The sequence below is a fragment of the Phaethon aethereus genome (genome assembly GCF_964289735.1).
Source record: "Phaethon aethereus genome assembly, chromosome: 13".
Taxonomy (NCBI): Eukaryota; Metazoa; Chordata; class Aves; order Phaethontiformes; family Phaethontidae; genus Phaethon; species Phaethon aethereus.
The window spans coordinates 1,329,049-1,354,410 of record NC_138589.1 but is presented as its reverse complement, the minus strand read 5'-3'; the positions used below and the strand labels follow the sequence as shown (position 1 = coordinate 1,354,410).

Genomic DNA, 25,362 nt, shown 5'->3' with positions numbered 1-25,362 from the left:
GGATCCTTCAGTCCGTGCTGAAATCTTTGCTGATAACCAGGTGTTACGTGGGCTCACCCTGCCCGTGTGGTGTTTACCAGGGAAGTCACCGTTTAGTACAAAATAGCATCCTTGATAAGGAGGGTGGGAGCACGAAGAGTTCAGTAACTCGGCTCTGATTGCTCCTGCTTTCCTTCCCTTTAAGAAGGTAATGAATACCACCTCACTTCTTTCCCTTTGAAGGCCAGTACCAGTGTAGCTTAATGTTTTGTTCATGTACCCACTGAACACTGAGCCTCTTCCCTTCTTTTATGTCTTCAGGACACTGCAGGCAGCACCAGTGCTTGTCTGGCTAAGACAGGGCAATGGGCTAAGCCCATTCCTGCACTCCAGTGTACTGTTGTTGTCCCCACCGGCCTCTGAGGAGTGTTTCCTACTTCCCTTTCCCATGGAGCGAATGTCACTGTCCTGCTGTCCATAAAAGCGCAGAGATACTTCCGTGAGGCATTCCTGGTGCTGCAAATAGAGCAAAGAATGTATCATCTTTCTCTGGCAGCCTGGAGGCCTTTTCTATAGTGAATGTTTTCCTGCTTTTAGTCACAAAGAATAAATTGCAGTCAATGGAAGTTGCAGCAACTGGACAAGCCCCCGCTATATGTTATAGGAATAAGGGGTGCATCTTAATCTTGCAACGGCAAGCACTGCACAAATGTGTTAGGTGGTTACAGGATCCCATTCCCTGGCCTGAAGTTTCCTTGTGCTGTGTGAGTGCTGCCACTGTTTTCTTCATGCTGTCCAGGTAAACTGAGGTGCTCGCCCAAATCGTCTCTGCATTGGATTACCCTGTTGCTGCACGGGCTTTTTGTGTCCATAGTGTAGTTGCTGATTTAATGACTCTGTTTGTAAACAGGCAAATTTTAAATATTCTTCTGGCAAATGAATAATAGTTACAATTATTTCTGTGGGCAGCAGCGCTCATCCTGGTATGTTAAAGCCTGTTTTGTAGCTGAAAGCTTGCCTTGCTTTCAAAGAACATGCCTCTTACCCGCAGTTATGTTTAGGTTTGTTACGTGTGCCAGTAACAGTAGAGCTTCTGGTCCTGGGAGCAGCCATTTTGCAAGAGCTCAGCAGCAGTTGTTACCTGGCAACAGTATACAAAATTTCAGTTTTCAAAACCAGGGAAAATTTCAAGCAAGGACTTCGCTGAGACAGGAGGCTTTGACTTCGGTGTGTTGACGTGTAAGCGCAGATGGAGCAGGCTCTATCTCTAATGGGGACTGTCAACTCTTTACCTTGCTAATGAAATAGAGAGAAGAGTCTCCTTCACCCCCTGTGACATCTGTCCCCTTCTAAAAGCCTTCAGAAGGCATGGAGGCCACCAGACAACTTGTGCTAGGGCAAGTATATGAAGTCAGGGACATGCACTCTTCAAAGCAGAGCTGAAATGCTGAATGAATGGTTGCTTTATGCAAAACTTGGGTGCTGTAAACTTCTATATGAGTTGTCAACTAAAGAAAAATACGGGAATCCTGTAGGCACAGCTGCATGATTTCACAGCTAAGTTACTCCAACACCTGGACTCTGAGGTCAGGTCTCGCAGTCAAAAGTCAGTTTTGGAAAGTAACAAATGTATTATTTCCAGCCACCCCCAAATGTGGCAGCAAACCACTGTATTGGTGGACTTCAGAGATCTCTCTGCAGGCATGAGGGTTAGAAATGACCCTTCAAGAACTCTTTGGTCTGGCACTTGATCCTGTAAATCTGAATTACCAGCTTAGTCTTTCTAATCCAAGACTATTTGCTGCTTGAACCTGGTAAGTTCCTTGTACATGTTCTTTGATGTTTTTCTGGTCTGATGGGGTTGCTTGTGTAAGAAAAGAGCTATGACTTCACTTGTTTGTGTGGAGGTAAGTTTCTTAGACAGAAGGTCTCTTACACATCCTTTTTGGAGAAGAATGCTTTACCCAGCTAATTCAGTGTATTCTACTTGATGGACCAGTAGAACCTGACAAAAAAAACATCTGCAGGTAGTGTATTTCACACAGCACTATTTCTTCTAAGTAGTTATTGTGCACAGTTGGTCATGCGGTTTAGTGGGCATGATGGTGTTGGGTTGATGGTTGGGAAAGACCTCCAAGATCATCAAGTCCAATCTTAATGGTTCTGCGATTCTATGCTTTTCCCTAGGTTCAGTGAATGAGAACCAGAGACCGTCAAATTCATATAATGGAGACCTGAATGGACTGCTAGTGCCTGATCCCATCGTCGCTGGAGATGGACCTTCTTTGGTTAAGCCAGTGCATCGCGGCGTTTCTCTAGGAGCCCTGCAGGAGAAGCAAGTCATGTAAGTTGGTTTTTTTTTTTTTGAAGAAAGGCTGAGAGTGAACAGAATACGGTTAAAAATTAGTTCTGGTGAGCCTGGACAAGCATGCTGGGAACCTGGCAGTGCGTTTTGCATTGAGTTCAGGTGGCAGTTAGGTGTCCATGCTGTTGGTTAGAGCTTTTGTAGTTTTTATGAGGCTGATGCATGGAGCTTGCTACCCTTGCTGCTCAGGAACCAAAGAATGGTTGCCAATGTGACGCCCATCTACAAGAAAGGCCGGAAGGAGGATCCTGGGAACTACAGGCCTGTCAGCCTGACCTCTGTACCGGGGAAGATTATGGAGCGGTTGGTCTTGAGAGTGCTCACAGGGCACCTGCAGGACAACCAAGGGATCAGGCCCAGCCAGCATGGGTTCATGAAAGGCAGGTCCTGCTTGACCAACCTGATCTCCTTCTATGACCAGGTGACCCGCCTAGTGGATGAGGGAAAGACTGTGGACGTTGTCTACCTGGACTTTAGTAAAGCCTTTGACAACGTCTCCCACAGCATTCTCCTGGAGAAACTGGCGGCTCGTGGCTTAGACGGGTTTACTCTTCACTGGGTGAGGAACTGGCTGGATGGCCGAGCCCAGAGAGTTGTGGTGAACGGCGTTAAATCCGGCTGGCGGCCGGTCACAAGTGGTGTTCCCCAGGGCTCGGTTCTGGGGCCGGTCTTGTTCAATATCTTTATTGATGATCTGGATGAGGGAATCAAGTGCTCCCTCAGTAAGTTTGCAGATGACACCAAGTTGGGTGGGAGTGTTGATCTGCTGGAGGGTAGGAGGGCTCTGCAGAGGCATCTGGACAGGCTGGATCGATGGGCAGAGGCCAACTGTATGAGGTTTAATAAGGCCAAGTGCAGGGTCCTGCACTTTGGCCACAACAACCCCATGCAACACTACAGGCTTGGGGAGGAGTGGCTAGAGAGCAGCCCGGCGGAAAGGGACCTGGGGGTGCTGGTTGACAGCCGGTTGAACATGAGCCAGCAGTGTGCCCAGGTGGCCAAGAAGGCCAACAGCGTCCTGGCCTGTATCAGGAATAGTGTGGCCAGCAGGAGTAGGGAAGTGATTGTGCCCCTGTACTCGGCACTGGTGAGGCCGCACCTTGAATACTGTGTTCAGTTTTGGGCCCCTCACTACAACAAGGACGTTGAGGTGCTGGAGCGTGTCCAGAGAAGGGCAACGAAGCTGGTGAGGGGTCTGGAGCACAAGTCTTATGAGGAGCGGCTGAGGGAACTGGGGTTGTTTAGTCTGAAGAAGAGGAGGCTGAGAGGAGACCTTACTGCTCTCTACAACTACCTGAAAGGGAGTTGTGGCGACGAGGGTGTTGGTCTCTTCTCCCAAGTAACTAGTGATAGGACAAGAGGAAATGGCCTCAAGTTGCGCCAGGGGAGGTTTAGATTGGATATTAGGAAAAATTTCTTCACTGAGAGGGTGGTCAGGCATTGGAACAGGCTGCCCAGGGAGGTGGTGGAGTCGCCATCTCTGGAAGTGTTCAAAAAACGTGTGGACATGGCGCTTCAGGACATGGTTTAGGGGATATGGTGGCGCTGGATTAATGGTTGGACTTGATGATCTTGAAGGTCCTTTCCAACCTAGTGATTCTGTGATTCTGTAATATCGTCAGAGCTGTTTAGAGGGAAGGGGAACAGGACTGGTTGCATGGCAGACATTGCAAGTTAGGAAGGAGGTAAATTCGCAGAGCTCTGGGTGAAACAGCATTCTCATGTAGACCTTCAGCTGGACACCTTCAGCTGGACTCCTCCAGGGACCCAAGTTACCTGCAGGGTAACTTATACCAGTTTGCAGTACGGTAGACCTTGCACTTGTCGAAGTTATTTCTCGCCGTATGACTTAAAACAGGACAAATGATCCTGAGCTGGATTTCTACCCAACTCTCTGCTGAGCTGTGTATATACATTAGTGTGTTTTGGACAATGCACATGCTTTTACTGCAAGAGAACATATGCATATAGAGTATTTTGGATTTGTCATGGGAGTAATAATACAAATCTACATCCGCCTAATTAGTGTAATACTTGGCTTCAGGCACTGACTTTTAACATTAGAGCTCATGTAAATACCTTTTGTTTGGATTCTCTGGTTATAGTTTTGAGAGAGGATGCAGTGAGAACCATGAACTTCATCAACAACAGTGCACGCTGCGTAACAGGTTGGCTTTGGTCTCTTTGGCATCTTCCAGTGTTGGGTAGTAGTCAAGGTTACTTTAACCAAGTGTGGGTCTGTGCTCAAGTCAAATAGACAGGAGGTTTTTAAGCTGAACAAAAACCTGGTATTTGGCGCTCTCGAACCTGTGGCACATGGGGAAGGGAGACTCTTAACTGAAAGTAGTTTCTGTTTTCAGTTCAGTTTAAACCTCCTAGATGCACATTGCGTTGCTGTTTAAATTATGAATAGCAAGTACCTGACCTCTGCTCTCTTCCCGTGAGTCCTGTCTGATTATTTTTTTTTCCTCTATTTTTCTTAAAAGCTGCCTTTCCGGTGATGACAGCTCCACTTGTGTAGTGATATCAGCAAAAGATGTGGAGATAATGGCCAGCAGTGATTCCAGCATCACCAGCAAGGCCAGAGGGAGTAACAAGGTAAGGAGCAAGAGAAAGCATAATTTTGTTTCTTCTTTTTAGTCACACCAGCTCATGCTCGAACATTTTAAACAGAAATGGCTATCATCTTTTCTATGTTATAGGAGCTTGTAATTAGATAGAAGTTTGTCAAAAAGCTTAACAAAGGGAGGAAAAAAAAATGGAACTGTGTCTTGTGACTGTTACTGTTGTCCCAGAGTCTGGCCAAGTTATCTTCTAATCCTCAGGAATAAGTCCATGATGTGAGTTGTAGGTTCTTGGGAAAACACCTTTCCTCTACAAGCAAGGTTTTCTTGCTGATTGTTTCTCCACTGGAAGGCCTTCACTATGGAGGGAGAGTTGCTCTTGCTAGCTTGCTAGCCTTGGTCCTGCTGACGGCTTCACCCAGCAGATCAGAGCTGCAGAAGAACCTATGTGCTGAGCTTAGAACTAGTGCTGTAGCAGAGTACGAAGACGTGCTCAGAACAAATGCTAGTAATTAGGAGTCCTGAGCCTCTCGGCACTTTTCCATATTATATCATTTTGTTTCTTGATGTGCAATGAATTGAGGGACCTCAGAGATTGTAAATAAATACTGTCCCATGTTATCATTCTTCATAGATGATAATGAAGATGAAAATGAAAGGGAGGATCACTGCCATAAACTCCACAGTATTTCTTAATTCTTTGCTTGCAGAGACAATGCTTATCAAATAAGACCAGGACTCACAGTTTCTTGGAAAGCAGTATTGAAACTAAAAACCAAGTGTCCATGCAGGAAATGTGTTTCTATATTTCAGAAAAGTTTCCAAGAACTGGGAATCCAGACACAGTGCTAGCAAAGAGGTAAAGGCTGCTTTGCTGTACTTGCAGGGTCGGGCGTTGTTCTGCAGCATGACACATTCAGTGAGTCGCATTCCTTCTTGCCAGGGAAGGACATATTCATCAGCCTCCAGAACTTTGAATGTTCAGGGTTCTGCTACCTGGTATTCAATATGCAATTCTTCCTACCAAACTTCTAACAGTTTCCTATTAAGCATTACAGATCTTCCCTGGAGGAAATAATATATTTGGCAAGTTTGTCCCAGGAAAAGTGAATTCCAGGCACTTCTCATATTTTGTTTTTTTTTCTCTTGAGCAGGTGAAAATACAACCTGTTGCTAGATACGACTGGGAGCAGAAATACTATTACGGCAACCTAATAGCTGTTTCAAACTCTTACCTGGCTTATGCCATTAGAGGTGAGATAGCTTCTTGTCTTGGATGTGATTTGTATTCTTTTGGTCAGTGTATCTCTAAAAGAGGCAAAGTTTGTATCAGAAGAAAATAACTGGCAATAACTTGGAATACCAAGATCAGGGTGCTGTTGTAGTGGGAATATAGGTGAAGCTGGGGCTACAGGGGAGGGGAGAGCTGGTGGTGTAGGAGAGTTTCCACTGAGAAGGAAAGCTTTTCTGAAGTTAGAAATGAGAGAAGGAGAAGGCCTCAGTGGGGATGGAGGAAAAATTGAAGGATCACAGTGGTTTCACTGGACAGTAAGCTGATGTTCAGATTACTCCTCTAATTAAGTATTTCTGCAGTAAACAAGCTTCTCTGTAGCTAGGCACAGAAACAGCCCCATGGTAATTTGAGCAGGTAAATGTTTGTGATGGATTTGCTTGCATAAATTTAGAGTTGAGTTTAAGGCTAAATTTAGAGGAGCTGAAGAGCAATGCAGACGCTGTGTATTTTGCAGCAGGAAGGGAGAGAAAAGCAGAACAACACAGGGAGAGATTGTTTGACAACATAATGAAATAAATGAACACTTAGTCATCTGCAATACCTCTTTCTGCTGTCATACAACCACACAGTGTTTGGGGCTTCATCAGCTCTTCCCTTTCTTCTTAGTTCTAGCACCAATCAGTTTGGCCTTTTATGAAATCTAGTACTCTGCTTCTGTGTGTTTTCCTAGCTTAGGTTATTTTAGAGCAGCTTGAGGGTGTCTCACCCTTTTTTTAAAGCATTAAAGCTTGGGTGCAGTAACACTGTGGAAAGCTGAGTGGTCTGCTAGGGCTGGCTTGAGCATCAAGAAGTGGAAACAATATGTTCTCCATAAGACTGCCTGCATTATAGTGATATTTGTCTGCAATGGGGAAGTTGGAAACTTTGCTTGGTGTGTGCATGCTCTAAAGCATGTTCTTTTCGGTCACACAAGCCAAAAAGCAGTGTTCTTTGCAAGGTGACTGTTTATGCTTTTAAATCCTCCTCACAGAAGATGTATTGGAGCTACCTGCCTCTCAGTAACTCCTTTGCTCCAGTTACTGAAAATGAAATCGCAATTAAAATCAATTCACTGTCACTGGAGGTCAGTCGTGAGGTTTGGTAGCTTTGTCATGAGCTCGGGATAAAGATTTAGGCCTTGCATTTAATGAAGGCATCTTTCCTGAGAATAATCCTGGGAATCAGGAGAAGTCAACTGCCGTTGACTTTTTAAGCAGAGCAACTTAGAACTTGAGGTGCTCGAGAAACTGAGGAAGATGGGGGATTTTAGCTGCCCCTTACAAGGCAGGAAAAGTTACTGATTGATGCTGCTGTTCCAATCTTCCACACCAAAGCTGAAAGGTGCAGTGAACATTTGTGCACGTACCCTGGGTCTTGAAAGGGCTTGTTAACATGGTAGCTATTGATACGGGTTTTCAGTGTGCTGCCACTGACAGCACACACATGACAGGATGTGTCCTGGAAATGCTGATGGCTGGAAACAAAGGCAGTCCTGTGGGGAAACTGCACGGATAAATGGTAACTTCTCCCTCTGTCTTTTTTTGCAGCTGCCAGTAATGGCTCCGCTATGGTGCGGGTGTTGAGCGTCAGCACTGCTGAGCGCACCTTGCTGAAAGGATTCACAGGCGGTGTGGCAGACCTGGCTTTTGCTCATCTCAACTCCAACCAGCTGGCATGCCTGGATGAGGCCGGCAACCTTTTTGTCTGGCGCCTGGCCATGGATAAAGAGAAAATCCAGTATCTTGTCAAAATACACCTCATATCGGTCTTTGTGTAATGGTTAGATGTGAATGCAACCTCAAAACTGCAACTTATTCCCTAGCCTTTCCAGAACAGCAGCTTGCTGTTCTGGAAATAGTTCTGCCCCTTCAAGAGTATCACATCAGTCAACCTGTGCCTGGATTCAGCACAATCATTACTTGAAATCACACATAACTTGAAATTCTAGGAGTGACACCTCAGTGTTCCTTCTGTGCAGGTGAAAGTAGTCAGTGAGAAGTGTCAGTCTGTACTAGCTGGCTTTACACATGGACAGTGTCACCTCGACCATGCGACAAAGCTTTTTACTTAGGTTTGTGTGGTTCTAGCTCTTCCTCAGTTACTCTTCTGGGGGAGAGGATGTAGTACTACTTTCCCACTCGCTAACTTCCTTCCAAACCCGTCACCCCTGTTTTTTTGGTGGTCCTGAAATTTATTTTTAGTGTTCGATTCATTGCCCTAAATCTTTTAATTTCTAGGAGTGACTGCTGGGTACTTCTGGGAAGCACATCAGTCTATGGGATATGTTGTGTTAGGCTGTGGCTTCTTAATTTCAATTGGAGACCATCATTTCAAAAGCAGCTGGAGCAAAGGTGGTTGTAGTTGTTTTAATATCTGATTCGTATGGGTGGACCAGAGCACTCAGCCTGGCGCAGCGCGGTAGCTTTTCTCTTTCTGTAGTAGTGTTGTGGCAATGCTAGCTGAAATCACTTAATCTGTCGATCAGCCGTCGTGTGGATTGCACGTTCAGATATGGCTGTGCACTCCTGTTGTGCGTATCCTGTCCTTGTCTGCAGCCTGCAAGAGAAAATTTTGAGAATCTATTAACTTGTGTAAGCTTAACCTCTTCTGCCAGTGAAGAAACACGAGCTTGACTGTGTTCTTAGCAGAATCCATTTTACCTGATTTCTTTTTGAATTGTAACGATCTGGAAAAAAAAAGCTTGAGGTTTAATAGTACTTACTGGAGGACCAAGGCTAAACAGGTTAGTGCTGAGTGTCCATAGCACAGCCAGAATGTTATGTTCCTTAACCGTGGTGATCAGAGAGGAGATCTTGGTGAACATCAAGCGACCTGACAATACCCCGTTGAACACCTCTCGAAGAATCATCTGGTGCCCTTTCATCCCAGATGATAATGAGGAGAGTGGTGAAGAGGGCAGTCAGACGTTGGCATTGTTGCATGAGGACAGGGTAAGGAAACCTTGCTTTTGAAATATTGTTCCTTATTACCATTAGGGAGGGAGAATCTAGTGAAGGAAAGAGCTAATATGGTTAGAACCTTAAAGGCTCCTGTCTAGTCTGTGCTGGGGATCCTCCCATAATATGAGATGTGGGGATTCCTCCCTTCCAAGGAGAGGTCATGCTGATCATGGGGCTCAGGAGGAAGGAAAGTGGTAACTTCTGCTCGCCATCAAATAGCAGGACCACTAGAAACAATGTGGAGGGCCAGAAGCATCACTCATCTGTTCAGGCTGAGCCATTTCCCAGGGGAGGGGGCTTGGTGAGCAGTAACTACAACTGCCAAGAGCAGTTTGCTGTACTCATGTATGGCTGGGTGCTGGAAAAGCATCTAATGGCCAAACTGGGTAGACAGTAAGTGACATAAACCTTCTCCTATCAGGCTGGCATTTGAGGATGTAAGATAAGAATATAAGGAATTCTCCACTGGATCAGACCAGTAGTTGTAGAAATAAATCTGTATGCCCACACGTTTGTTTTCCAGGCAGAGGTGTGGGATTTGGACATTATCCGAACGAACAACAGCTCCTGGCCTGTGGAAGTGCCTAGCATCAAAGAGGGCTTCATCGTAGTGAAAGGCCACAGCACGGTATGAACCTGTTTTGTTTTCTTTACTGCCATCACATAGGTGACCGCTAGAGATCACTTAGGTTTTCTTTGGGTTATAGTGTCTTGGGAGCTGCAGTTCTCTTAGGACAGCTGGCTGTAAAAAAACCCAGTTCCTTACCCATCCAACTATCACCCACAACCTACTGGCTATGTACGCACACTGTTGGTAAGTAACCTATGTTTAAAGAGCTGAGGTGAATGTGTAGTCATTCACTTTGAAAATGGCTCTTGAAAAAACTCATCTGGATTTCCCAGGGCCTGTTTGACAACCTGGCCTTTATTTCAACTATTTTGTTATATCTCCTGGTAAATGGAACACTTACTGCTGCTGTGGTGTACTGCTGGATGAGGGCAAAATTAAGCCTGATGTCTTCTTTATTCTTCTGTGATTCCCCTAATGTGTGTAGTTATATCTGTGAGTACAGTGGACCAGGACTGCATCTGAGTATCCAGTAGGTGATATTTTGAGTCTAAAAGAAACAACTGGAAAGAGTCCAATTTCACTTCTTGAACAGGGTGATGGTAAAATAGTTGTATCACTTTGATGGAGCAATTACGATTGTGAAACAATAATGATTGTGAAAAGCCAGAAGGTCCCAAACCAAAATGAACTCTGTTCATATTATGAGTAGCAGTGAGAACAGTAGCAGCACAGTCCATTGTAGTTGAATTTGCAGTTTGGAAAAAGTGGTTGTTAATTATTATTACCAAAAAAGTCTTGTCAATTCTTTGAAGGGTTAAGTTGCCTGGTGACGTGTCTGTTAGAAATCACTCTGACCTCATGTACTATCAGACTGTTAGTCACATTCCTGTTTGAAGAGAGTACTCTTTCTCCATGAACAGCTGTAAAATCACTTTTCTGTGTCCCTTTCTTTTTTTTCTCCCCTCTTTGTTTAGTGTCTGAGCGAGGGAGCACTTTCTCCGGATGGAACTGTGTTGGCCACTGCAAGCCATGATGGTTTTGTCAAATTCTGGCAGATCTATATTGAGGGGCAAGATGAGCCAAGGTAACTGGAGATTTAGAAAATTAAGGATCTTGGAACAGAGAGCAGCATTTTCTCTGTGAGAATTTCCTTGTTACAGAATCACCTGCAATGGTCATTCTCAGGACCTTATAAAGATATAGGGTGAATGTAAAGTAACTTTTACAAACAGAAGACTTGTATGACTGAATATCATGTATGCTCAAGGGTTGGTTAATTTTAGGAAAAAAGCAAAGAGCTGTGTCTGGAAGCAGGAGTTCTGCGCTTTGCACAGGCTGCAGTCAAACTCTTTTGCACTGTCCCTGTAAATGCAGAAAGCTTCTCTTGAGCTGTTCTTTTCAACGTTGACTACTTCTATGTATTGTGCCCCTGTTAAGATAGCAAACCAAATCCCAACACTTGATTTCTCTTCTCTTTTTTTTTTTTTGTCACAATTTATGGCTGCATGGGCCATAGATTTTATATATTATAATATATAAATAATAGATATCCTTATTTTATATAAGCCTGTAAACTGCTACGCTTTGTGGCTGCTGACTTAATGCTGTCTTTGGACAAGGGGTTATGTGTTCAGCGCCCACCTTATATATTCCATATTTACTACTCCCTGCACACTCAGTCTTTTCTGATTCTTTCTTAGGTGTCTTCATGAGTGGAAACCCCATGATGGTAGGCCTCTTTCCTGCCTGCTCTTCTGTGACAACCATAAAAAACAAGACCCGGAGTAAGTCCCCAATCCTGTACTTGGATTATTGAAGTTTACTAGTGTCTTCTAACTCTGCCTTTGGAGGGTTTCTTGTAACTGTGTTGTACTTGTAAAACATTAGCGCTGATGCAGGAGCAAGTCCTGTCCTCTTTATAGTCAGTTTTCTAGTGATGGAGGAATAAATAAGGCTCTGGAGCACAGTATAAAGTGACCTTAATTCTAGTGTTAATTCCATGAAAGCAATGAAAGTTCTAAATTGACGAATCCTTTCAGGTTTGTGGTATGGTCAGTTTTAACTGGCCTGTTATCCTCCAAATTTCTGCTGCAGTTGATTAAAAAATAATTGGTTGGGTGTGGGGGTTTTTTGTGTTTTTTTTAATTTTCATTCTTTCTTCAGTCAGTTGTGGCGTTAAGGTTCTTGAGAGCTATGAAGAGCTATAGTAGTTCATAATCTGTCTCAGAAGCAGAGATTTTTCTGGGAACTTTAAGACACGGTCGGGCAAAGTCAGCTATTGGCAGCTTGTGAGGAACTTCTCCATGAAAGGACCAGACCTGCTTTCAGATAACTTAATTCTGTTGTGCCTGCAGGGTTCCCTTCTGGAGATTTCTCATAACAGGAGCAGATCAGAATAGAGAACTGAAGATGTGGTGCACTGTGTCTTGGACCTGTCTGCAGACTGTCCGGTAGGTGTTGATATGCCAACTCTCCTGAAGGGTTGGATTTACTTTGAGCAGTGGACCATAACAAAGTGCTCGATTTCCAGGTATGCTTACTTTGCAAAGGTGATCCTTCATCTCCAATGGAGTCTACTCTAGCCCCGCTTACAGCCTCTTCCTTTGCCAATCTGACCTATCTGTTGACAGACTGTCAGCTTGAGCTTTGGCAAGGCATGGGAAGTTGATCCTTTTATACACTCATTGGTGTTACCAAGACCTGTTGTCTTCACTTTGGTCTGTAGAGCATAAACATAGCCATAGCATGAGAGGCATTCCAAATTGCACTCCTTGGGAGCTTGCTTCTGTAAAAATACTAGATATTCAATAACCAACCTAGGATCTCTTCCTTTTATTGCTTTTTCTGATCTAGGTAACAAGAGGCTGCTATGTTGACAAAGTTTAAGCAGTTATACAAGGCTTATTTGCCAAGCCATGTGGGTCCAGAAGTTCAAATTTCACTTCAGTCCATCCCTTTACTCAACTTGCTTTTGGTTTTGCTTTTCTGCTGGTGGCTCGTGGCCTCTCTGATCGCATGCATGTGTCAGGCCACTTCTGAATTGCCCTCTTAAAATGAGAAGAATATGACATACAGCTGAGTGCTGCTTTTTCTGCCTCGTGCTACAAAAGGTCTAAAAACTATGTAAGGATTCTCTTGGTTTGGTGGATTTTTGTTTTTAAATCTGTAGCATTGGCTCTTGTCCAATGTGGAACATGTTAAGTAATGACAAACTGTCATCTTTCATTTAAATGTTCAGAATCTGTATCTAGAACCTATTCTGTGATCTCCCTGCTGGTCTCTCAGCTGAAGTCAGCACTGATTTCTGCAATGATGTTTTTGTTCTAGTGGGTGGTTGTGCTGTAATATGGCTGTAAACTCCTTAAAATGTTTGTTTGTTTTTAAACTAATGCATTTTCATAGCAGTCATTCCAGTTGTGCTAATCTGCCTTGCTTTCTGCACCCCCCCACCTTTTGTTTGTGGATCTAGCTTTTCTCCCGACATCTTCAGCTCCATGAGTATTCTTCCCAGCCTAAAAGTCTGCCTGGACCTCTCCGCTGAATATCTGATACTGAGTGATGTGCAGAGAAAAGTAGGTGGTTCATTTTATTGCTGGCTGGGTGGGTAATGATGACAGAAGGAGAAATGACCACCTGTGTGACCGATTCTGCTGCCTAGGTCTAGGATTTGCATGTTAATGGCTAAAAATGCAGAGGTTGGCCTCAGCTATTTCACTGTAAGATGACAAATGGTAACAATTCAGCTGATTAATCCTGAGCAGCCTTGAGGATTATTTCTCACCCTAAAGCAAAGCCCTTATTTGGAGACACCTGTGTCTGGCACAGTAGGGTTGAGTTCCTGATCAACATTGACTCAGATAGGAGTGTGCTTATGGTGGTTCCCTTGGGTGTTCTGTTTCAAATTGAAATGGCCTGGGCTTTATTCCTCATGTTATTTCCATTGTTCCAAATCTCATTCAGGTGCTAGGCTTTGTATTCCACACATGTGTACACATGGTCTGCTCTGAAAGCCCAGTGACTTACTGTTTCTGATTCTTCCAGGTCTTGTATGTGATGGAGCTGATGCAGAACCAAGAGGAGGGCAAAGCTTACTTCAGCTCCATTTCCGAGTTCCTCCTTACCCACCCAGTCCTAAGCTTTGGCATCCAGGCAGTGAGCCGCTGCCGGTTAAGGCACACGGAAGTGCTTCCAGCAGAAGAGGAAAATGACAACTTGAGTGTAGGTAGGTGACGAAGAGAACACAGCTGATGTGACATCAGGATTTCTTTCCTTGCTGGTTCTGGCGTTCTCATGAAAGACTGGTCTCTTCTCCCAAGTAACGGGCGATAGGACAAGAGGAAATGGCCTCAAAGTTGTGCCAGGGGAGGTTTAGATTGGATATTAGGAAAAATTGCTTCACCAAATGGGTTGTCAAGCATTGGAACAGCCTGCCCAGGGATGTGGTTGAGTCACCATCCCTGGAGGTATTTAAAAGATGTGAAGGTGTGGTGCTTAGGGACAGGGTTTAGTGGTGGACTTGGCAGTGCTAGGTTAATGGTTGGAATGGATGATCTTAAAGGTTTCTTCCAACCTAAATGATTCCGTGATTCTCTGATTATTCTTCTCTTAGTCTGTGTGAAATACTCCTGTGCAGCTACGGTACTTCAGGGAAACACAGTACAGCTGGTCACAAGGGACCTCTGGAGGTCTCTGGTCCAACTACTGCTTGAAGCAGGACTATGGCTGGTGGCAGATCAGGTCACCTATGGCTTCATCTAGTTGCATGTTGAAGGCCCCCAAACATGACACTTCTGTGTCTGCTCTGATGCTCTGTCCCAGAGCTGCACCCCTTCCTAAAGAAAATATTAATATTGAACCTGAACCTCTCAACCCAGGTTGTAGCCATTGCCCCTCACCACACAGAAACCCCATGGAGGTGTTTCTGTTATTAAAAAAATTATTCCAGGGCTGTGTGGGCTTAAGTGATTGCAAGCGATGCTTTGGTTAAGGTACAAGATTAGCTGCTCAGTATCTGGGCTGCAATACTTTCGTGATCGCATAGCATCATTGCCCCCAGCAGAATGCAGGGGACAACCTCCCCTGGCAGCACAGGGCTGTGTCTCCCTCCGACATGGTTTGATGCAGGCTCACAGGAGCAAAAGGGTTCCTGGAAGAACTGGCAGGATATATTTCTGTGACTGTCCAAGTAATTAAACATCAGAGGTGTGAGCACGTGGTCTGAGAAACAAACTGGTTGCTTCTGAATCGTGCTGCCTGAGCTGTGACAGATGTGAGGACAGCACGCAGTCTGAGTTGAGGGAGAGGGTGGGATTCTTCTCCGTCACATCTTGAAGGCATATTCCTAAGCCACAAAGCTTCTCGCAACAGAAATGAACAAGTAACTCTTCTTAGAGGAGAAACACATGAGGTGTCGTCTTCTGGCTGCTACTACAATGAATATGACTGAACCCTGTGGAGAACTGTCCCACGTAGACACTCTTTGATTGCTGCTTCTCTTCAACTGTTGGTGTGCTCCTGCTCTCCTACCTTTCTGTTAGTAAAATTTGGAAAGATGCTTTGAATAACATCGACATGTTTCTTCTTAGAAAGGTACAGCTGTAGCAATAGTCCAGGAATGATGTGCTTCCCTATGCCACCTCTTGTACATAATTACAGTTAATTCATGTTGTTGTCAATATTAGTGGCATTGCTCTGAGATGCAAAAGCAGAAATGACAGATACCTCTAGCAAGTCAGGAGCAGACTGGGACTGAAGCTTCGAGTCCCTGATTGCTGCTCAGATAATTAGGACAATTTGCATAAGAATGCCTAATATATATTTTTTTCTATGAGGAGTTAGGTTTATCTTTTCTAATCAGCTTCCTTAGCTTTGTTAGCAGTGAGACTGATACAGGTGTTGAGTAAATGTTGTCAGTGCTGGCTCATGGGAAGTTATTGCAGAGCTCTTTATAACTACAGTTGTTTACAGCCAGGAAGGATGGTTGACCCTAGTCTGAACTTCTCTATGATGTATGCTTATGCTAGTGTGTCTCTTAAAATATATCTAACCGGTCACCTCAACAGCCAGAACAAATCGCTGGCAGTTCCAGACCTCAGCTTCCTCCTCTTTACTTAGTGAGGGCTTTTTTTCTCTTCCTTGAGGCTTATTTGATTGGATTAGAGCAAATCTGATTGCTCTCACACTGAAAAGTAAAGGGAGTGTAGGATACACTTTCCCTTAACAGGGTGAATCTACCGCTGAAGTGGAGAAATGATGAAGCTGTACCCTGCTCCTTCATCTGCTGTGATGTTTTCCTAGTTGTTTGTCTGCCATTTCCATCCAACTTCATATTTTCCTTTTGTCTCGTTACCAGAAGGTGTTCAGGGAGCTGGGGCTGTTGAATCAGCAGCAGGCGTGCTGATAAAACTCTTCTGTGTGCACACCAAGTGAGTATGCGTAGCAGCTACCATGGGCAGCTGTCTGTGGTTGTCCTAATCCTGCACTGACCTGTAGAAATTCAACGTACCAATTCCTTTTGCTCGTAACAAAAACTACTGGGACCCGTAGAAACTTCTACCTATGGCGTGTTCAGTATGGCCTTACCTGGAAGTAGCCCTGCATGGTGCCGTGGCAAGGTAGTATTTTTGTCACCATGAGTACACGGTGACTTAAGAGTTGCGCTCATGCGTAAGCGCTGGGAAACATCTCTGAAATGCTCTGGATGCCAGAACCGGGTGATGCAGCTGAATGAGGATCAGCTTCTGCTGCTTCTGTCACGGGCAGAAAACACTAAAGCATATTCCAAGGGAATCGGTTCTGTGGAAAGGAATCTTCTAAGCATTAGATTCCTCTTGGGGATTCGTAAACTCATCAGAGATGCCTGGGTTTTTTTCAGGGCCCTACAGGATGTGCAGATTAGATTCCAGCCTCTTCATAGCCCTGACATGAGTGCATCCATGCCTTCCCATAGCTCGCATGAAGAATTTGGTGAGCATTTGTGTCTAAATCGATTTTCAGTGTTGCTGAGCCTTTAAAGATTGTTGAAAGGGGCAGAAGGAGGGCAATTTTGGGTGCCTCTTTGTAATAGAGTGGTGTCATTGCATAAAGGATTCTGAATAGAGACTAGCTGTGAAGCAGGCCACTTGATTAGAGCCCGGACTGAGTATGGAGCATGGGGACATGTTAGGCCTGGAGCGCTAATGCTTTGTGCATGTTTGAGTTCACCTTTCTAGGTGATGTGGCACTTGTGCCAGAAACTTGACGTTTGTCTCTTGCCAAGTGGAAGAGATTAGAGTGACACCAGAGTAGAGGGGATGGGGCTGCGTGTAGCGTGCTCTTTCAGTTCACCATTCTGGGATGTGACTGTTAAACTGGCCTTGCGTTTAGAGAAGAAAGGAAGCTTGGATCTCTTATTATCAAAGCCTGATAATATTCACTCTTTAGCATACAAAGAGTAAGCGTAACACAGGATTTGCCTTGCCCTTAGCTTTGGTTAGGATGTTGTAGGGTTTTTGCTCGTTCTGTTTGGAAACCAGTATGGCAGGCAATGGCATAAATTCATACTTTGTGGAATTTAAGCTTTAGCTTTCGGGGGAAGTTCCTGTAAATTGATTTGTATTTCTCCCTTGGAAGCCTTTCCAGATCATATGGCTGATCTAAGTACAGAAGGGCTGGGATCTGAAAAAGGATCGGTGCATGGCTCTCAACCAGACTTGCGGCGTATTGCTGATCTGCCTGTACCAGCAGACTTTCTGTCTCTCTCGAATGATGCCAAACCTAAGCTGATGACTCCAGATGCATTCATGACACCAAGTACATCTCTTCAACAGGTAACCAGAGGAGAGCAAATGTTATTGATGGTACAGGGGATGGGTTTGGATTTTGTTGCTTTTGGAACTTTTTCTAAGCAGTAATGACTCCAGTTGGCTAAACTAACCGAATGCAGAGCCCACAGGAAACTGCTGTGCCTGTAACCGAATTGAGTGAAGGCATGTTGGCATGTCTAAAATGCTAAGGTGGCCTAAGCTTGTGTTGTGAGTGTTGTGTTTAGCTGCAAAACTGGTGATGTAGCTGTGTTGCGTAGAAATAGGTGTGTGCTCAGTAACTGTGCTGGGAGACTGTTTTTACTGGTTTACACACGTTGTTTGGGATTATGATATAACTAGAATGGTAGAAAATGTGCTGTCTCTGCACATCCTGTTGGATGGGATCCTGTGGGGATGCATGTCTGAAATGATCAGGTAGGTAGGTGAGATGGGAACATCTTCTGCATGAGATCTGCAAATCAGTGATCCAGTAGCTCGGTGTTTTTTTTTTTTTTAATCTAACGCATCAGGCCTTAATTTGTACAGAAGACAAGACTTCTGTGCTTGCTCCAAGGTTTTTGGTATCGGGAGTGTGTGAAGCATTCCTCGGGATTTGGTGATCTCTGCAAAGGATGGCAAAGCGAAGAGCCGTAAGCATTCACTCCTCAGTGGAGCTCTGATGGAGCAGTTGGAAAACACAGAATTCCTCTTAATGTTCTGTCATGTGTGCATGGCCTGTAGTGGTTCATCACACACCTTTGGGTCCTGCTGGGCTTTTCTAGAGGCGATGTGGCATCAGCAGTGTGCACCTGTCTAACTCGGCGCAGGTTTCTGCTGCCCGTTCTTGGTTATGCCAACAAGCCGAAGTGCAGGACCTCACCGTTTGGTCATTCTGCATCCAAGTGTCGTGTCAGTTTGTCTTAAACCAATTCAGATATTCTTGCTTTATAACCTGCTTCCATGCCTCTGTACTGAATTTGTGACTGGGTAGTTTTCTCCATGTGCTTTTAGAATGGGAGTAGACATAAATTAAAAAGCATTTTAAAAAGTGCCTCCTTTTAAAAAAGTGATCTGCAATTTAACTATGAGGTGTGGATTCCACTAGTGAGAGATGTGCTGTTTGTGTTTTCTCTGCCTTCCTGTGCGAAACGGACTGTCAGCAGTTATTTGCTGCGCTGATGTGGTTTTTACAGGCACAGAGGAGAGTGCTTGTGAGCAGCGCTTCACATGTGTGTCCTAAGGTAGGGCTTCCCACTCCAAGGGAGGAACACATGGCTGTCACAACAGCTTGAACGTGTACTGGAAGAGCCTGGGTGAGGACGGGCAGTGCATGGAGATGTGCGGAAATGGAGTTAGTACTGAGTTGACTGATGAGAGAGCACAACTCCAGCAACAACTTGAGGAGCAACGAATAAATTAAACTCCTCCTAAAGGTTTTGATGTTGCTTGGCAAAGTTGCTGAGTGCTGAAGTTAATTTTGTGCCTGAGGATGGGTAGCCTTCCCAATGCAAAGATGTCTCGAGGGAGCAGAGAGAAGTTGTTAAGCTCAATTTCTGCTCTCTGCCATAAGCAGCATCAAGCACAAGAAGCTTGGCCAAACTGGCTTTCCCGGCTGAGTACTTGTGTGCTTATGCTGGTGTTCTCCGTACGTGTTTCTTGGTAGCCAGAAGCAGCGGTGGGGGCCAGCATATCTACATGTACTCTTCACTGCTAGCCGGCTACCTAGTGAGCAATACCTCTTCTTGTGCGTTGGAGCATTCAACTTCCATCAGCAGTGCAGGGCCTAACCCCTGTACGGACTCTGACTTCGCTAGTGGCAACAGACCCTGCCGAGAGCAGTCTAGCTCAAAGAGCAAAATGGAGATCTGGTGCTGAGCCCTGCAGAATGCCACTTTGTTCTGGGAGAGCGATTGCTTACAAAAAGCATCCATGGTTCACGTGATGAGGATGTATTGGGGCTTGCCTTCGACCAGCACCTGAGCACCCTAGCAGTACAACTCGATCTATTTTCTTTTTTTTTCCTATTCCCTCTTTGCCAGAGACCTGGAGCCAGCATTCATGGGTCTAGTTCCGCTGTTGGACTCTTCCATCGCGTCCTGACCGCTGTGTATTTTCTTACAGATTGCCGTATCTCCAGGCAGCAGCGTCAGTTCCCTGACTGCAGTCACAGCCATGAGTAGCACTTCTGTCACGGATGCCTCCATGCCCAGGTAAATAAATCATGTGTTAAATAACATACCTGCAGCTGAACTGATGCTGTCCTTCAGGGTGGTGCAGAGCTGTAGGGTATCTTGTAGGAGAGAAGGCAGTAACCAGAGTTAGAAACTGGCCTGAGTCCCAACATCCCTGTATAGGCAACTGTTTGCATCTGTAATGCAGCTTGGAGCATGCCTGTTGTCATCCAAGGGGCCAACAATAGTGTTTCATTTGTGCCTCACAGGGATTCTCTTATTGCATCTCAGTTTTGTTGCTTTACATGCTTCTCCCAAAGGGCTGTCGTTGCTTACAGGTAAGAGAACGCTGCAGCCACCAAGGACACGAAGATAATTGGGACTGTTAGGAAAATCTTAGTAGTGTTGAGGTGGGTTGGGCTGCATAACAGGGGAAAACTTCACTTCTAGGGGCTGGGAAAAGGGCAAAGACCTATCCCATAGTGTCCTGTTTCTCCCTAAACTCTGTACAGTATGAACTGAAGATACAACAGGTCCCTTCTGATTGAAACCTCAAATTCCAAGAGATTGCGGTGCCCTTCTTTTTTGGTTTCCACCTGGTGTCTGTTTGGGCTGTGTGGGGACTAGGAGATGCAGGCACTAGTTGACAGGGAGTGGCTGACCATGGTGGAAGGAGCAAGGGCTTGGAGAATGTTCGTGAAGTTTGGGTTGGGCTCCTCCATTGACCTGTGGATCCCATCTCCTCACTTCGAGTGTTTGATGCAGATCTGTGTCATTAGGTTAGCCTGCTTGATATGTTTATGTCTCTGTTTTCTTCAGGCCATCGGAGGACTTGACTGTGAGCCCCAAGATGCAGCTGGATACCAGCCTCACGCTGAGCAGCAGCAGCAGCAGTCTCCAGACTAGTCCTAGGAGCCATTCAGTTCTTATCCCAGGCCTCCCTGACAAGCTAACACCAAAGGCACCTGTTCCAGTAAGGCTCCAAATGCTGTTCCCTTCCTTCTCCTCATGGGCCAAGGGACTTCTCTCTGTGGGCCTGTACAAGCTGAAATTAGACTTATTAGGACTATTAACAGGGCCAGTGTCTGCCCTTTGGACAACACAGCTGCTGGCACAGATCTGCAGCCAGGTTTACCCGTGTCAATGGAACTTGACCTTGCATAAAACAGCACGTCTCTGAAAACTAGAGACAGCTCTAGCTTGTGCTGTCACTATCACAGTGGTTGGAAATGGTCAGCCTTTGAGTTAGGAGACAGTGCTGCCTGGAAAGGTTTCTTCCTCCTTGCCGATCTTACGGGTCTGAAACAATCATTTCCTATTCCTAAATTTTTCTTTCTGAGTGTGATGTAAAACAGATTATGACCAAATTTTGAAGTTTAAATAAGCTTTCGGTCCTGGAGGTGTTCGGTATTAAAACTAACTTTTCTCCCTCAAAGAGAAGGGATCCTGGAGCAGAGCAGGGAGGTAAAACTAGTGTTACATTTTCTTCTGAAAGCGTGTTCAAACTAGCATTGGCTTAATGGTGGTGTTAGCCCTGCTGAGAGTCCGTTACAAGTCTTGGGGCCCTTCTGTGTCTGCTGAACGAAGTGGGAGCATGGGGATCACATGAGGAAAGGATACAACTGGCTGTTTCCAGAGGTGGTTGGTGTAAGGTACCAGGGGCTCTTGGGGTGTCTCTGCATTACCCTGAAGGCGCTTGTTTGATTTTTTTTTTTTTTTTTTTTTTAAATTCAGGTCACGCCAGGAAACCCCTCTTTAGCACTAGAACTGCAGGAGGTGGAGCCTTTGGTGGTGCCCCAGGCTTCTCCCACCCGCGAGCGCTCGCCAGACGTCATTTCCTCTGCTTCCACAGCCATGTCCCAAGATATCCCAGAGATTGCTTCCGAGACCTTGCAACGCAGCTTTGCGGCAGCTCCGTCTGGACTCCCTGCGGAGGTGCTGGAGCCCAGTCATCACGCAGACAGTATGGCATCCGCTGCCTCAGCCTTGCATTTGCTGTCTCCGAGGAACCGGCACAACTCAGACCACAGCCACCACTCTTTGGACATGCCTCCAGTGGAGGTGGACAGACTGAATGCTCCATCGTTACTGGAGACTGCTTTAACTCAGGAAAATGCATCTTCTGACAGTGTTGTGAGTCAGCCATGGCCAGCAGCTCCTGACATAACCAGAGAAACCAGGAACAGCATGGCAGACAGGTAGTCACTTGGGTTTCTCTTGCTTAGGGCAATTTCTTTGCATTTGCCAAATTGCTAGCTTGGTGAAAAGCTTTTATGTTGTGATTAAACCACAGCAGTTCTCCATCCCTCCGTTTTCCTAAAGGATCTGATGATTCAACTTCCCTGTGTGCCTGATATGTGTATGTTGTGTCCTGAACTTCCTAGGAAAGCTTTAACAATTTGTGCTTTCTCATAGCCCTTGCAGCATAAAGGGTCTCTGTTAAGAAGGTGAAAAGTGTACTTAATTGGTCTTCATGTTCACCTGGGAATGGAGACTTGAAATGGGATATTTGGGGGGAGGGGGAGTGTACTCTGGAAATAAAACCAGTACAAGCTAAATTCTGCCCCAGGTGATGCATTCCTGCATGCTCTTATTGAAAGGAATCAATTAGAACATAATTGACAGGTTTGAGGAGAAATTAATTGCATATCTCTCTTCTAGGACTGGCTCTGTGCAGCTAGCATTATAAATAAAGTACTTTAGAAGTCAGGAAATGAATGACAGTGTCTCTGTGGAGCAGGCATGCAGAATGGGGCAACATCGCATACACCTGCTTACCAGGAGCAAGCCATTATGGTGGGAGCAGTGCTAGGATTCATCACCGAATTACTGTCCCCATCTTCTAGTGAGGTGGGAAGAACAAGGTGCATCTGGCATTTCCAGAGTCTGTCTAAGCCAGGGCTGCATGTCACATGAGAGCGTGCAAACACCTTCCTTTTCAACAGGACTAGCAGGCTGGAAGTGTCAGTCTTGTCCTTCAAACTGTCCAGGGCTGTTCCATCGCATGAGAATTGCAAGGGAAAGGCCACACCTTGTGCCTCCACACCTAAGGATGCTGCTTCAGGAAACAGTCTCAATTCTGATGGCTCGGGGGAGGGCACTGAGGCTGTGTCTACGCAGTGTTTTTACTTTTGCTCATAATTTGAAGTTGATAAAATGCTTTTACAGGAGTTTGCAATGCCCCTCGGTCCCACTCTGCCTTTGAATTTTACAGGACTTCTCATATCACAGTATCGGATCAGATATCTCTGGATCAGACATTTCACTTGCGCGTCAATATAATTTATTTTTTTTACGTTCCAGCTCAGTCAAGCCATCAGGCTACATGAAAGTAGCGAGCGCTCACTTCTGTTTCAAGATCTTTTTGCACACTGAATTCAGAGAGACCTAATTTATGGCTTAGGAACATGTGTCATTTGCTTTCAGAACCTTTATGAAACACCGACTGGGTTCGCTGTTGCAATTCTTTTCTGTCTGGTAGAATTAACCCATCAAATTGGCGCGCTCCCCTGTGTGTACTACCCAGACACTTGGAAGAACTGAGAAGCGCTGATTTTTGCCCCAGTGATTAGTAGTATTATGGAAAAACACACCCAAGATGATGCTGTTCACTGAAGTATGCGATACTGCCCATTCTGAGTAGTGGCTTACCTGTCTTGCCTTGTTGTCTATTGGGAGATTTATGGTCTTGGTTAGTACCGGAAGCATAGCTGAGCTGCTCCTCCCTTTGTAAAGCCTCCAGAAAAACACATGGAGAAGTTTGAGTGTTTAGCACCTCTAAACAACACTTGCTGCTCTCCGGATCTGTGCAGATAGGCATGGGTTTTTTGTTTGTTTGTTTTAGAGCTTCTGTCAGGATCTGCCATGAGAAGTGAGCAAATACCCAAGACTTTAATAATGTAATTTTCTTTTTTTTTCCTCCTCTAGCCCAAGGGATGAGGTTGAAGAAAAGCACAAGAGTTCTTCCTATCATCGACACAGCTATCACCTGCTGCAGCATGACAGCCAGGATGCTAGTGCAGAACAAAGGTACCAGAGTGCTCAGCCCCCTCTCTCGCCCTGCATGGACTCAGTTCAGGCTGCATTCGTGCTTCTGTCCCCAGCAAGCCTTCACGTGTGGGGTGAATGTCTTTGCTTTGTCTCCTGACTTAATGTGTGTATGCAGTCCAGCTTCCGTAATGTTCTGATGAATTCAGCTGATCATGAGATCGGCCTCTGGGCGTTGTCCGGTTTACCCTCAGTAGGAGCAGCACAGTCAAACCTTTCCCTAAGAACATGAACCAAGCTTGGTTTAATTACCAGTGAAAACCTATTACAGGACCAGTTTCCAAATACTGTGCCTTCCATAAGGTAGCAAGGGTATCTCAGGAGTTAGTTTCTGGCTTTTGACATCTTTGCTCCCTCATGAGGCACCCTAAAGCTCCATGGGCACATTCTGTGGTGCCTGGTAAGCTCAGCCCTGTTTGACAGCTGAGGGTTCGTTCGTAATCCACACTTCAATTCAGATTGAAATGTGCAGCCTGTATTGGATGGCTGGTCAGCAGCTGAAAGACTCCAAAGTACCGAGGATCACCTACTTCCGAGGCTCAACCTGATTCTCCACTGTTCCCGCAACACTTATGGCGTGAGGTGCTTTCTGTCTGTAAAGCTGTAGGGATATGCTATGCTTGGGTTCCCTGCTGGCTCAGCATCACATCCTTACATTGTAGTGTGTGCGTGCGCAGCCAGAACGGGCATCATTCCGCCACGCTGCCTGAACCACAGTGGTCCCTAATGCAGAGACCCTTCAGGTCTTGCTGTGGCAGCACTGGAGCTCAGCCTGAGCAGACCCGGATCCAAACGGAGCAGCACGTGCTGAGCTCTGCAGAGGTCTCTGTGTTAAAGATCAAGGTGGCAGGCGCCCTTAACTGAGCGACTCTGGCCGTGTGTGGATGAAGAGCAGAGTGTGGATCCCCTCCCCTTAGTGAAGGCTCATGCTGTCCAGTATTGCAAGTGATATCCTCTCCCCTGCTGTTCCTTCATAGTGACCATGATGATGAAGTTGCAAGCTTGGCTTCTACGTCAGGTGGATTTGGTGCCAAAGCGTCTACGCAGAGGCTGCCTGTGAAGGACTGGAAAGCCAAGGCATCCCCTCGGGCTTCCCCAAAGCTAAAGCGGAAGGGCAAGAAAGATGACGGGTACGCTGGGCTTGCCAGAATACAGGTGGCTGGGGGACTAGCTGTGCAGGGCCACAACCTGATGTAGCCAGTAGCCACGAGACTAGGGTCTGAGGCTGGGCAGCGGCCAAGTGCTCCCAACCCTCACCCCATTTTGCAAATGGCAGTAACCCCGCAGAAAGTGTTGCTGGTTACTCAGATGCTGACTGCCGCGCAGGGGTGTGGGAGTAGGTTCTGCACTACCTTTCCAGCTGAGACTCAAAACCCAAAACGTAGCCTGGGCTTCAGAAGAATGTGTGGGAGGTAAATTGCACGTTGGTGGGGGGGACTGGATGCATTTCCCAGTTTCAGTGAAGGCTTCACTGGAACTGTGACACTGTGAGTGTAGCTTAATGTGGCCTCCATTTCAGGTTGCCTTCTGAACACTGGCAGAGTGCCCTTCTTCAACAATATCTATCGTTTGTTACCTGCTTGCTGCTTTTTGTGTGTTTCTAAACGTGCTCGTATGAATGTCTTGTAAGGGAAAACTGATGGCTGGG

The 25,362-nt window shown here is 45.7% G+C and overlaps 1 protein-coding gene across 1 annotated transcript in view; it reads left to right on the top strand.

The window, feature by feature from the left end:
• Window positions 1-25,362, top strand: part of EDC4 (enhancer of mRNA decapping 4) — a gene marked incomplete at both ends in the record, with an annotated part of 38,847 nt that overhangs the window by 2,401 nt on the left and 11,084 nt on the right. The window contains 19 exons of the mRNA XM_082005712.1: window positions 2,167-2,323; window positions 4,831-4,942; window positions 6,063-6,162; window positions 7,729-7,918; window positions 8,985-9,132; window positions 9,665-9,769; window positions 10,687-10,796; window positions 11,413-11,496; window positions 12,067-12,162; window positions 13,182-13,284; window positions 13,754-13,934; window positions 16,065-16,137; window positions 16,587-16,678; window positions 17,324-17,520; window positions 19,618-19,706; window positions 20,487-20,640; window positions 21,402-21,865; window positions 23,595-23,696; window positions 24,692-24,844. Of these exons, the coding sequence (XP_081861838.1) occupies window positions 2,167-2,323; window positions 4,831-4,942; window positions 6,063-6,162; window positions 7,729-7,918; window positions 8,985-9,132; window positions 9,665-9,769; window positions 10,687-10,796; window positions 11,413-11,496; window positions 12,067-12,162; window positions 13,182-13,284; window positions 13,754-13,934; window positions 16,065-16,137; window positions 16,587-16,678; window positions 17,324-17,520; window positions 19,618-19,706; window positions 20,487-20,640; window positions 21,402-21,865; window positions 23,595-23,696; window positions 24,692-24,844 (2,710 nt within the window). The remainder of the gene's footprint in view (window positions 1-2,166; window positions 2,324-4,830; window positions 4,943-6,062; window positions 6,163-7,728; window positions 7,919-8,984; window positions 9,133-9,664; window positions 9,770-10,686; window positions 10,797-11,412; window positions 11,497-12,066; window positions 12,163-13,181; window positions 13,285-13,753; window positions 13,935-16,064; window positions 16,138-16,586; window positions 16,679-17,323; window positions 17,521-19,617; window positions 19,707-20,486; window positions 20,641-21,401; window positions 21,866-23,594; window positions 23,697-24,691; window positions 24,845-25,362) is intronic.